The sequence below is a fragment of the Haemaphysalis longicornis genome, unplaced genomic scaffold (assembly GCF_048455015.1).
Source record: "Haemaphysalis longicornis isolate Haplotype H1 unplaced genomic scaffold, Haemaphysalis longicornis Haplotype H1 scaffold_2, whole genome shotgun sequence".
NCBI lineage: Eukaryota > Metazoa > Arthropoda > Arachnida > Ixodida > Ixodidae > Haemaphysalis > Haemaphysalis longicornis.
The window spans coordinates 185,843,457-185,857,639 of record NW_027526295.1 but is presented as its reverse complement, the minus strand read 5'-3'; the positions used below and the strand labels follow the sequence as shown (position 1 = coordinate 185,857,639).

The 14,183-nt window shown below is 48.8% G+C and overlaps 1 protein-coding gene across 1 annotated transcript in view; it reads right to left on the bottom strand.

Moving 5' to 3' along the window:
* LOC144168439 (phospholipid-transporting ATPase ABCA3-like) overlaps positions 1-14,183 on the bottom strand; it is a 55,356-nt gene that overhangs the window by 2,692 nt on the left and 38,481 nt on the right. Inside the window, exons 16-18 of the mRNA XM_077697427.1 lie at positions 9,546-9,703; positions 2,262-2,435; positions 1,209-1,428 (exon numbers count right to left, since the gene is read on the bottom strand). Coding sequence (XP_077553553.1) covers positions 1,209-1,428; positions 2,262-2,435; positions 9,546-9,703 — 552 coding nt within the window. The remainder of the gene's footprint in view (positions 1-1,208; positions 1,429-2,261; positions 2,436-9,545; positions 9,704-14,183) is intronic.

Genomic DNA, 14,183 nt, shown 5'->3' with positions numbered 1-14,183 from the left:
ACAGCGGTAAGCGCGACTGCGAAACACGGCGCTCTGATGGGAAGTGCTCACAGAACGATGCATGACTATTTCTAGAACAGCACAGAAGAAGGCAGGCGGCCCATTCCACTGGGTATGCCCGTGGTTCTGCGTTGCAGCTGCACCGGTCGCTGAGAATATGCAACGGTTTCTCTCAAAACATAACCAAAGAATTCGCACAAAATTATTCCTTGACTGTTAATTAATAGAGAGTTATAGGAGAGCGGAGAACAGGTCCTGGTACGGTGCCCGGTACACCTGCTCATGCGCACAACCAGTTTTCCCGCTTCCACGCACGCGCAGTAGCGCCGGTCACCTATCGGGTACCGTACCGGCACCGGTTCTTTGCTCTGCTATAACTTTCTAATAGAGAGTTTTAGCTAACCATGCGTACCGTGTGGGCCGTGCGTAGCATGCGTACCGGAACCAGCCTGCGCATGAACGCACGGGCAGAGGAGAGGGCCACCCCTCACTGGAACAAATGCGCCGGCACGGCCAGGCGGGGGCCACCCGTCAGCAGAACTATAAGCATCCCTACCGGAACGAATGCGCACAGTCCCAGTCGGGTCCCGGTACGCATGTTACACACGGTACTCTAAAACTGTAGCTTTTATTCACTGGCGAGGCAGGCATGCAAGAAACCATGCGAGTTGGCCGTTTCTGGTTACATCGGGTTCCGCGGGGTGGGGTCGGATTTGTGTCGGACCTTCCGAACTCTACCCCACCGAACGTAAAGTAATGCCTCGAGTCCAATGCGAGTGCGACTAATAACCTATTTGTTGACACCACCATTGAGAATCGGTTGAAACGGGGTAGACTGCGCACGCTGATGTTTTTCTTTTTTTGCTTCGGTGTGCGGACGCAGTCGCACAAGCCGCGCCATTACCGTGGCGCATCGGCCATGCCCGTGGCCGTTTCCAGTGTTGCCAACTGACAGCTAAATTCTCCAATAAATACCACCTATAATATTTTCAGCTTACCGCAGTAAGGATATTCCCCAGCAAATCCGTATCAAAGATAGGGTGGGGGGGTTCATCGGCTTTCACCGTTACATCTCTTTCAGGTACAACAAGGGGAGCGGTGATTTTCGCTTGTGTGGGACGACCGCCGCGAGTTGGGAGCGTGGCAGATCATAGTGCGTTCATCTGACTTGGCCACTAAAAAAGCCGAGTGAGGCCTGTGGTGTGTACCTTGTGTTTGGTGACCATGTGCGCCTCTCCCTCGAAGATCTCACGCACGTTCCTCTGGAACTGGGCCATCACGGCGGGCTCCTCTTCACGCGCCAGGGTGACGGTGATCACCATGCCCATGAAGAAGGTGTTGCGCAGCTCCGGCACGCTTCCCGCCCACGTAGGCTCGCCCTGGCTCAGCACCAGCGTGTCCGAGCACAGCGCCAGGCACTCGGGGATTCTGCGCGGGAGAGGGGGGGGAGGGGGAGCATCCACGCGTGTACGTGCTGATGCACACGGGCCGCTGAGGCGGCGCTTATTGGGTTCTAGAGAAGCTCGTTGATGGGAATATAGTAGAGCGCTGGCTATTGACCCGTTCCAGGACATGTCCTAACCAGGACATGTCTGAACCAGGAAATGTTTGACTGGTCGGTTCCTCCGTTCTAACCCTCATTTTTCACTCAGTAGGTTCAGGGTAGCCCCGTTATCCTTGCGGTGTTGGAGGGATTGTGGCCCGGTAGGTTGCACAGTACTAGTTTAGATACTAAATGGTGGAGAGTGACGTATTTGGCGAAGGACGAAGCAGAGAAGCACATAGCACAAGCACTTTTGTCGGGCGCTTCTCTGCTCCGTCTTTCGTCAAAAGTGGCTACTGTCTCCCTTCCAGTATCTAAACACCAACTAGCCCAATATGGTACCTTGTTGGCTATAGTATATAGTTTAGAAGCATGGGCGAAAGAAAGGCCATCTGGCCTCTCGCTTTAGCCTTTTTGGACTCGCCAAAGGCATGCCTTTTGTACAAATGATTTGAAACATTTATTTAAAACAATTTGGATGCTTTCACCACTATACTCGCAATCTCCTCGTGGTTGTTGTATTATCGCTTGCTTTATTTAGGTCTGCTTCTATTTGTGCTGGGCCCAACGCAATGACTGCCGTACCGAGCAGTCCAGTAATTGGTCGCTTAGCCGCAAACTGCATGTGCAGAAGAACTGCTCTACAGTTCCCGAAGTGCAAGTTCTAGCGCCCAGCTGCGGTCAGCTAGCGCGGAACGTGTTCCGAGTGGAGACTTACAGCGTCGTGGCGAGCACGACGGCCTGGTTGTTGGCCACGACGAAGGCGTTCAGCGCCTGCCACATCTTCCGCGCCGAGATGGGGTCGACGCCGCTCGTCGGCGCGTCCAGCAGAACGAGCCGGGGCGCCCCGAGCAGTGCCATCGCCAGGCCCAGCTTGCGGAGGGACGCCCGACTGCGGTACACCACGCACCGTTGCGAAGAGGAATGAAAAGATGGGATGAGTGGGTCGATTCAGTCAGGCGCCTTGGCAAGGCTAACCTCACCAGTATCATTAAAGACGATTCCCCCTCTCTCTCTCAAAAAGTTAGTGTGGAAAGCTTCTTTTCCTCCCTAGTGAGCAATAACGATTGCTGATCAGTGCAATAGAGGGTTTTAGCTGACCGTTTTCGACGGTCGGCTCCGGTATCGGCGGCGCGCTCAGCGCAGCCGGAGCCAATGCCCTACGCGGCTGTTATGACCGGTCTGCGGACCCGGCGCATACAAGCATGGACCTTTCGGCGCTAATTCGCGCGTCCGTCGGTATCGGCTCGTGACACGTGTCAATCTGCATTAAATACGGCTGTTCATCAACCCTGCGTCAACTGCGCCCCGGAACGGCTTCACGCGATGGCCGTGCCAATGTGCGTGACATTGTGGGTCTGTGATTGGACCAGACATTTGGGAGTTGAATTCTCTAGGAGGACTGTAGGGACTTTTGCTTGAACAAAAAGGCGGTATTGCGAGCCGCCGAGGGATGCTGCGGTTGCTCTTGGGGTTGCTTCTGTTGCTGTTAAAGTTGCTGCTGTTGCTGTCGGATTGCTGTTAGAGTTGCTTCTGTTGCTGTTGCTGTTGCTGGCACAGCATCCAAACTTGTACTCATCATGTAAATACGTGTAGAAAGTTTTTTTCTAAGTCATCAGCAAAATTCAGTCTCTTGATCAACGTCTTCGGTTACCAGTCATGCTACCAAGATAGATTCCCGAACACCTGAGTCCGAACAACTGGTGAACACGGCCACGTGACAACGCAAGTCCCACAACTGGTGGCAGCGGTGGGATTAGACCACCCAAGTCACAGCACAGCCAAGCTCGCCACGCATGCGCAATGGCGCTCCCGCTTGCTATAGAAGTGGAGCGGACCATAAAAAAGCGGCAGCTAAAACTCCCTAATGCCACCACGGCATGCTACCAGTAATTTTGTCTTGAAATTTGTGCGCTTTTGTGCACATTCATATAATTGCGGGGAAAAATCTACCGATTAGCTGGGAAACAGATTGCCAAATTGTCCACAGATGACTAACGTTGTCCTACACGGGAATTCACATATTTAAACTTTGTTCACCTTCTTACCAAAGTGTTTACTGTCACTAGTGATGCTTGTAATTGGCCCAGCCGTGCCAAACTTCTGCAAGATTGTGCAATCGTTCACGGCGAGTATGGTTACGTCATTAAATGGCCATATGCTCGGAATCACCCGATCAACTCGAGGAGGGATTCCTTCTAGATTTAATGCAAGGGGTTTGGCGTTCGGAAGTCGTTTCCTCGTTTATCAGGTAACATTGTCACTCATAAAAGCTGCCCACAATTTTACTATTGCTCGCTGCCCCTACGCGTGGAGAAAGAAAAGGGAAAATGTGAAACAGCTATAGCTGTGCCTCCTCAAACAAGCAGCTGACCCGGCGTGTATAAATATATCTGCGTGTGTTAGAAGCCTTACCCGGGCTTTACGCGTGCATGGCCTCCCATAACTTTACTCGCTTGTATTCCCCCGTGTGTGGACCACATCCTGGCCTGCAGTTTGTATGTATGTATGTATGTATGTATGTATGTATGTATGTATGTATGTATGTATGTATGTATGTATGCGTGTGTGTGTGTATGTATGTATGTATGTATGTATGTATGTATGTATGTATGTATGTATGTATGTATGTATGTATGCATGCATACATGCATGAATGTATGTATGTATGTGTGTATGCATGTATAAATAAATAAATACAGCCCCCATATCTTCCACAACCACAGAGGTATACCGCAGGGCACTATTTTGTCTCCAATTGTTTTGAGTCTTGTCATGTCCAAAATTTCCAAGCAACTCCGACAAATACCTCACATTCAAAGCACTATATATGTGGACGATATTACGATTTGGATTGAGCCTCGCAAGTCGGAGCTAACCCAACAGCAAGTTCAGGTACATATACAAGCTACCTCGATACTCTCCCTGACACCCTCCGACGTACTGGGATGCAGCTCTTCGCCTGAAAAAAAAAAGCACATACGCGGTGTTTGAGGGCACACACGAACAGAACGACTACACTTTTCAATTTGCACATTCTCAAAGCCGTCCCCGAAGAGGTGGGTTAAAATCCTTGGCATACCTGTCCCTGAGGATAGAGAATGCAGTGTGTGGCCTGAGCAAATCAACAAAACATGGCATCAACAGCTTCACAAAATAAAATGCACAAGTAACCGAATAGGAGGGGCCACAACAAAGGCACAACTTTTGACCCAGGATGTCCTCACGACCAAAGCGGCATATGGGGCAGTATGTTTTGAGTTCACTCAGACTTAGTTGCAGCAGCTGCAGGCGTTACATCGAGAGGGCCTTCGAGTTATCACTGGCCATCCCGAACATGCAAAGCTCGAGGAGCTATACAAATATTCCCGACCCCCTCCTCTTACGGAGATCATTCGAATCCGTCAGGAAGGCCATGACTCCCGACGAGCATCCACTCTCGCCAGCCGTGCGCTACTTGCGCTTCTGCCACCTATCAGTGTACCACAACATCCAATTACTTTGCCGCTTCCAGCATGGGACTTCATCGTCGTTAACCCGAAGCCACATCCGGCCAAGAATCCTAAGCTTCGCCATACTAACGAGCAAAGACGCACGGCTCATATGACCGAGCAGATTGCGCATCGCGCCGTTTATGGCGATCCTACTTAGGACCCAACCACAATACAGCCAGATTAGCGGCCATTCATTCGACATTTCGTGCCAGCTGTCAACAAGAAGACCCAACAGCACTTACGTCCACCCACCTCCAACTTCAAGCAATATTACTCGCTGTCCGTCAAATAGAATTTTCTGACTCGTGTTCCCACCACCCCCATTGCAACTATTTTCGCAGTGAGCAAGGGGGCATTCCGCGCACTAAGCCGGCTGCCTTATCAGAATTGTATCTGCGCCTCCATCAAGATGCTTTTCAGGAGGCTGCATCATACTAAAGGAATACAAATTCGGGTAGACTAGCTGCCAGGACACTGCGTTAACTCTTTCAAAGATGCGGCGCGCGCCCTGGCAAGCGATGTTATCTGCACCCGCTCCCACCTTGCTTTACCTCATCACGACTACATTTTGGACTCCTTTGAAGCCCGTACCAACCACTCTGCTAGAGCTCGACTCCGCAGCCACATCCCTACCAACAACTACCCTTTACCTCCAGGACTGTCACGTGGCCTCCAGGTTCTTATCCACAAGGCTCGTGCTAGGGTGGTGCTCGCAGAGGACATCCTTTTCAAGTGGCACTCTTACATTCCCAAGAAATGGCGGCCAGCCATTTCCCTCTCTGGAAATACCGTTAACAGTTCACCCTCGCCGGCCGTGACACCACCCACGTTCGTGACATGCTCTGCAGGAGATACACCAGGCATTGGCCGCCTGCTCTCGGCGGGCACTGGACTGCACGCGAGCGCGTCTCTTGCAAAGCAAGCAGCGTCACATGTTTGCAGGACTGGCTTTACCCGCCCACAGCCACAGCCAAGCAGATATTCACCTCATTGGGAGACTTCACGCCCGCCACCGGCGTCCATTTGCACATATAAATTTGTTTCGACATCCTTCACACAACCCTCCACATCCGCCCCCAATTAGGCCTATTCGCCATACGTTTGTTAATAAAGTTTCTCAAACAAACAAACTAACAAAGACCAAAATAAATAAATAAATAAAACACCTGCCATGTCTGGAACCCGAAACTTCGGATTTTTAGTTGAATATTTAGAAGTGTGTGTCTGCCATAAGACAGAAGCTCCAATGGGACAGATTATACTTAGAAAACTCGCCCTCACCATTTCATAAGTGTGCGCACCAACATAAGCGCTAGCATCGATAAACTTAAGCACAAACATTGTACAGGTGCCGTCAAAAGTAATTGGAACATGGTCTCGTAAATTTACAGGAAGTCTCTTCCGGAAACTGCCTGGCTGCACTGGTGTGCATTGAAAGGAATCTTCCCTAATAGAAAAAGCTTCCTGCAAACCGGTAATGGCTGCCATAAAGGCATAGGACTAATATTTTGTGATATTCACAAATCCTTGTTCCAATTTCTTATCACGGCACCTGTACATTCATGTGCACGTGAAACGCGTGCACGAAAATATAAACGGCAACACACAAATAGCGCAATTTATTTCTATGCAAGTCAAATTGACGTGTGGCTTAATTACAGTAACAAATTTGGGAAATACGGCTCCCCAAATGCACCAATAGAACCCCATTATTGAACCTTAACGAACAGTATTTTCCAATTTTGCGGGTTACGTTTTATATTTTCGTGCTCGCATTGCATTTTTCAATGGCTGTATAAAAAAATGGCTGCGGCAAGCTTAGCTCAGCTAACCTTGGATATGCAAAGCAATAGCTTGACTTATTCTGGTTGAGACTTGGCTTCGCTTGGTTAAACCTTTGATTTAGCTGAATATATGTTGCGGACCACGTCTGGAAGCCGTTCGGTTCCGTGCAACGCTCACAGAAGGAGGCCGGGCGAATGCGGCGTTCGCCAGGGCGAACGCGGCGTTCATTCATGGCGAACGCACCGTTCTCTTCGCCCAGCTCTAGATGAGTCACGTTGCCCGAAACGACCCAGCGCCACATGCATGGAAGGCTGCGGGAGTGGTTGGCTGCCTCGGCCGCAGCGGCAGTGGCGACCGCTGTCGGCGCCCGCAGGCGCCAACAGCGGGCCCGGCGAATCACGCGATGCGCTTCGAGGGGTGTGTCGCCGGGGGTGTGTCTCTGGTCAAAAGGTCTTTCCGCATCCTCCGCGAAATCGCAGGACAAAAGTAGTAATGGTTTCCTTTAATATAGCTTCCAACAAGTGCATTCCCGTAATTACACACCGAATGGAGCGGCGACTTCCAAGCGTGTCGATGCGCGCTGTAGTCGCAGCTTCAGCCCGGCGAGCTCCACTGGCCCCTGTCTCTCATTTTTATGCCAGAACGTTAAGTGACCCATTGAGCAAAATTCCCACGGGTCAGCGTCTGTAAAAGTGAAAGGGCTCCTACACCACGTGTTTTGGAAGTATTCCATAGCTCATGGAGTTCTATAGCACGCGCTCCCATACACCGCAAGTTAGCGAGCGGAGGAACCCTGCCGGGGAAGGAAACAGACAGGCGGCAAAACCCACCATCGTCGCCCACTCTCCTCATACACGGCGCTAGGAAGGAGCAGCGGTGCAACACGTAGGCGACAGATTGAAGCCATTTGAAAGCGTAAAGGCACGTCCTCACTTGCGGAAATAAGTGGCGAGAGAATGAAACCGTTCGAGAACGCAGGATGGAAGCAAAGCATCCCAGGCGTTAAGTTGTATACTGGAGTTATCGCATTCGGAACCCTTAGGAAGTGCTTATACGTGTCCTCGAACTTTGCTAAAGACGATAGCCTTTCTTGGGCTACTTAAAAACAGTAGTTTGGTCTCTCTGCATGTCTGTCTGTCTGTCTGTCTGTCTGTCTGTCTGTCTGTCTGTCTGTGACTCGATTCAGCCTCCCGGCCAAAGTGAAACTAAATCTGAGCAATAGTCTTATATACTCACTTCAAAATCTATACGTCTAATTCCGGTTTTAATGTTCATACTTGTCAACATTGTGGAAGAAAAACAAGACATTACGCAATTATAATGGAGAAAATCAATAAATAAGTGATGTTCACAGTGTTCCTTTATAAAAAAAATTCATGGATGCTTGATTTTGGCAAAATAAAATACTACATGAGCTGCACAAAAAAATTTTTTCACTCCGTCGCCTGCTGTCGCCCGCGCCACTATAGCTTCTGGCAGCATTCAAGAAATCGAAACAGTTACGAAAGGTTCCACTAGATAGGTTACACGTTCTGCTAGGAACGCACGTGGACCCTGAAGTTGGTGAAGTCGCCATTGCCCTGGCCCTTAAAGCTGCCCCGGCCACCGCAATAATCTCCGACTCGCAGACGGCTCTTCGGAACTTTGCGATGGGTCGTGTATCGCCCATCACCGTACGCATCCTGCAGACAGCACCGACTCCGCCTGCACATTGCTCACGCCTGATATGGACACCGGCCCATTCGTCCCTTCCGGATAACGAGCTGGCTAACTAGGTAGCCCGAGATTTCTGCCGCCGGGATGCCTCGGATGCTGCCTCTCCATCTCGGGAGGGAGGGAGAAATCGTTTGGTTAGGTATGGGGACATAACACAGCACTACCGCACTTCCCCGGCCCCGCTCCCACCTTAAAGCGCAGGCAGTCCGTTCAGTGGCGTCGACTCCAGACGAATAGTTTACCGCATCCTGCATTGTGACACCTCCACTTCCCCACGCGATACTGCCACACGTGCACATGGTGCGGCGCGCCTTTCACTTCCCTTCACCACATGGTAGGCGCGTGCCCTTCCAAACCCCCCCTCTTCATCCTACTTTGTACCTGCCCCTTACCACGCTAGAGCAATGGGAGGCTACGCTGCTCAGTTACGACCCACAAGTGCAAGAGTGTGTAATCCAGCTGGCCGAACTCGCGGTTAGCGCCCACGGGCTCCTGGCCGTCGATTAGGGGACTGTAGTGTGCCGGTGCTCCCAGCCGGCGCCTCTTTCTCGCGCCTCTTTCTTAACAGGTCTGGAGAAATAAAGTTTTTACCACAACCACCACTAGGGCAACGTGGTTCTATAAACGTTGAAGTAGGGCGCTTCAAATCAGGCGCGTCTCCGCCGTACGGCCGCGCTGGAATCGAGGCACCAGGCTGGAGCAGTGGAACGCAGTAAATCTAAATTGACTTGAGCAGACCTTTAGCGATTTTACCTTGGAAAGAGCGGGACGGAGAGGAACAACATGAGAAGTAAGCGGGAAAGCGAAGGGAGGAATTTAGTTGGCAAATGTCGACAAAGACTATCGCCTTTTGACGCATTTGAAACGAAAGTAGCAGATACGCGGCCATTTTTTTCCTTGTGTGGAAGCGGAATGGAAGGACGTGACTAAAACTTCCGTGTTTAGTTGGTGTAAGTGTAACGCAGCTACAGCAGAGAGAAGCGCATGCAGCACGAAAAGCGACGTACCAATAGTGCCCCGTCGGCATGTCGGCCTCCCTTTCAAGGTCCATGAGCCTGAGCAGGTGGTAGACCAGGTTCTCCGCGTCCGGCAAAAGTCTCAGCGCGGCCAACAACCGCAAGTGCTGGCGGGCTGTCAGTTCCGGAGAACATCCCGCTGTGCTGGGCTGCCGAAAAAAGGAAATAAACAAATCGTATCGTCCTTGCTTGCTTCGCTGCAGACAACGTCAAAAGCGATAACACACGTGGCGCGTTTACTTGTTCCCTGTATGGCCTGCTGTGCCACAAATTCTTTCTTGCTATACGCTGCAGTGGCGCTCTTTTGCAGGCTGTGGCGTTAGGTCGTCGCTTCAGACTGGACTTTAGGCAAATGCCTATTTTGTTCCTTGCGCTCCTGTCACACCGTCTCGATGTATGAGCATGAATTGGAGGTTAAGAATGACTGTTGAGGTGTTTTTGTAGTGCCTATAAATGTCTATTTTAGTATTCGTGCCTAAATGGGTATAAATGCCTATAAATATTTATTTTCGAGACTCGCCGCCTATATAGACCATATTTATCCCCGATCGTTGCTTTCGGATGCAGTTTGAGACCGTTATTCATGCTTCTGGGCAACATTGGTGTTCTCAACTCTATAGGGCTTAATAACTGTACTCTTGTTCAACCCAGTACTCTAGTTCAGCCCCCTCCCAGAGAGCAACATCTAGCAGCAGCGAAATGGGGCGCTCAGTGACGAGAGGCGCAGTTTTAAATGAAAAGCCTGGAGATGGTGCAGTTTGCTATCGCTTCCACAATTTTCACTGTGATTCTTCGACTACGTTGCCTGTAATATCCGAAAAGAACTGTGGTTGATTCTTCTGTCATAGGAATCGGTAAAACACGAAAGTGAAATGTGCAGCGAAATGAGCATGATTTGCGGGTCGGCGGCTGTCTTGTGCGTGTGCTTGGCGAGCGACGTCCTGCTGGCGGGTCGCTTCACAAAAGGTGTACTGGAGTCATTCCCGTGACGGATATGACGTCATTGAAATCTTGGTGTATCTCAGAATAGAACACTTTCGTGTTAAAATATAAAACCCGAAAACGAACAACCCCAAGTATAACGTACTCTTTAGTACTAAAGGTTCCTTGCCCACCAGAAGACCCTGTGTGCAGGGGTGCACCCTTTACAGGCCCCTGGCTTTGTTGCCCTGGCGCCACTTCCGTGACGGATGTGACGTCATGGATATCTTTGTATATCCCGGAATAAAACACTGTCGTGTTAACACATCTTTTCAAACGTGTGCAGTCGCATCCTCCTATCTAGAAGCGTACTGCAATCCAACTATATTTTAAACGTACTTGAACGTTCAATGTGCAAACTACACGACGACGAAGAAAGAGGACGAGGCAATGCGCAAACTTGCAACTAACTTTATTAGGAAGAAACGCGTTTTCACATACGCCGAATCACCACGTTACCTCACACTATCTTCCACACGGCACTACTGGAAAACGTGTTCAGACTGCTCAGTCATTACAAAGCACCACCTTGTCTTAAAAAGTACACTTCTTTCTCAGTGAGCACGAGGGAGGGCATACTCACACGATTATGACCGGAATGTGTGATCTCATGTGCCTCTATGATCTCTCGAGTCCATTGACTCCTGTGTTCGGCGGTAATGTTGCTCTTATCAAACAAAGGCGTACAACCATGGTCACGACAGTGGCCGGCCAAATGTCCAGTTGTGCCGTTACGCACATTGTTGGCGTGCTCACGCAATCGTTCGTTGAGGCAGCGCCCAGTTAGTCCAATATGCTTCCTGCCAAATTCAATGGGATGACATAGACTACGATCCCACTGCAGTCAAGGAACTTAACTTTGTGTTTAAGATCAAATGCACGTTTAACAGTGGTACGATAACTCTTCTGTCATAAAGTAGCAAGTTTCTGTTGCGCTGAAAAGATAACGTTGACGTCTGCGTTTTCCTCAAACTTTTTAAGACGGTGGGAAACAACGCGCTTGTATACGGAATGACGGTATATTTGTTTTTGCTCTTTACTTCCTGTTGCCGTACTTACTGTTTCCTTTCATTCTTTTGTAATGATTGAACAGTATGAACACGTTCCCCGGTAGGGTCATATGGGAGATAGTGTAAGGTAACGTGATGATTCGGTGTGAGTAAAAACGCGTTTCTTCCTAATAACGTTAGTTGAGTTAGTTGCAAGTTCGCGCATTGCCTCGTCTTCTTTCTTCGTCTTCGTGTAGTTTGCGCATTGAACGTTCAAGTATCATATACCAACTCGCCAAAATATATACCTTGTTATATTTTAAACGCAATGGTTGAGCATTTAACGAGCCTTTGTTTGCATGTCACTTTTATATTGAAGAGGCAATAGCGACATATCACTGCGCAGCTGCATTTCCACGAGCTCTAAAATGCGATTTTTCATCAAAAACCTCCTCGGATGATAAACACCTCTTGAAAAATGCTCTACAAATGTTTTGTTTAGCAGTGTCTGGAAGTCTTGTTAACAGTCTTCATGTAAGAGCATGTTAAATTCTAATAATTAATCGTGTATTCGTGTCCGTTCTTGTCGTGCCGTAATTCAATCGCGTCCGGAGGACACAAACTAGCGCTTTTTTTCCTGACCCCCCTCTTAACTTTTGAATTTATACCTCGAACAAGATGACCCCTCAGGTCATTAAAAAAGTCTGGTTGATAATGTTTTTCTATATCTTGAACATTTGGCTTTTCGAAATTTCGGTGAATAAAAAGGGCTACTATCCTCCACCTCATCACAATCATCCCTCCACCCCCTACCACACTATCATCATCATCATCATCATTACTGATCGAAGCTGACCCCCCTCAGAAAAAAACCTAGATCCGCCCCTGCTCTCAAGTACATTTCTTTTTGATGCTTGTTTCTCTACGTGATGCTAGAGCAAGCAACTGGGACCATTGAGCACGAATGTAAGCGGTGCGCTTGTCGAATAAAGATAATGTATTTCATTAGTTCAGAAGTGTTGTGGGACAATTGAATGGCTACGTTCAACTGTTGTCGCCTTTGTGCCATAAATAACCCATAACATTTTTGGTTTTCTTGTCGTGGATACAGGCAGCGCACGTCTTCGTATGGAATTATTTGCATTCTTGTAACAATTTATCGTGCCTACATTTGCGACGTTGGGTGCCTAAAATGTTACTTTTCCTGCCTAGTTTAAACGCCTAAAATGCGCTTTTTATTGCCTGGAAATCCGGCCTCCGGGACTCATCACATTACTGCGGTGGCTTAATTTGTTTGAACCTCGCGCCATCATACATTTCCTCGATCTGAATTCGTAGAGCAAGAATTTATAGGTGTGCATACCAATCTGTGTCCCAATCGTCTGCCGCTCGTGACACCCTGGTTAAACTGAGGTTCAGAATTTCATTTTCGGATATCACTTCTGACATTTTATTTTCTGCTCTTGGCCAATTTGGGAGAAGCACAGGAAACCACTCCACCACTTTTCAGCAAAAGTATTACAAGGAAAGCTGCTGGTTTTGAAGTAGTTTCTCAGGTCAACCATACGTTGCAATACATCGCCAAGAAATGCTATAATTGAAGGTGTAGCTGCCGCTATTTGCGGCAAGCTTAGGCAATTTTTGTTTGTAGCAGGTGCAAGCTCGTCTACGTTATAACGTTTACACTGCTTTTCTTTCTAATTTTAGTCGCCTCCACGGCTTCGCAGTTTCCTTTGCATTTGTTTTGTTCTTGTTGTTTTTTTGTAGTAAACCCTTGAGCATCAGGAAGGCCGACTTTTACCTGATGGATTTGGGTGAATATTTTCAGGTTCTAAAAATCTGTCGAATCGCTTTTATTTTTTTTTGTTACAGACCACACATGCCTCATCATTTTGGGTGTACCTGCTGACAAAACTGATCGTTCTCAAGAGCGTCAAAAAGCAACGCTCTACAGCTTCGAGTTATCGCAGAGGCTTATATATATTTCTAATATGGCACTTAGCCTGGTACATCTTTACCGGCGTTTTAGGTCACATTTTTCCCTCCCAAACAATATTTTCCATTTTTATTGCCCCTTTTCCTTTTCTTGTTGTTCACCGCAGCCACGTTGTCTTTCCTTTGACTCGTATCACATAAAAAAAGCTCCGTTTTTTTTTTTTTTTTTTTTGCTGCCATGTACTAAGCCTCAACCCTAGTAAGAGACATTGCATCTGAAGGGCTGGCTGCTGTTTTTAACAAACCCCTGTTGCAAAACGTAATGACAATTCAAGATCATGTGACAGGAAGGTTGCCGTGATGGAGACAAATGCGAAACAGAAAGCGGTAGATATGACGTTGTGCGTAGAAATAAACAAGGCACTACGTCTCCGTTTTGCCGCAGACACCATCACTACGGGGGGCATCTACTTGGTGCTTTCCACCGTAACAAAAGCTACAATATATTTAAAAAATAAACCCAGTTTCACCGAGTCTGAAAGCTGCTGATACAGCAGAGCGGGAGACTCCCTTTCCTCTCCTTTCCTTTGCGGGAGGGAGAAAAACCCGACCTGCGGGACCACTGCGTCCTCCATCGGTGGGTCTGGGAACCACCGGCGAAGCGGTCCCCAGACTTACCGATAGAGGTAAAGCCCGGTTTTATGGGAACCTTCTCCTTCCCCTG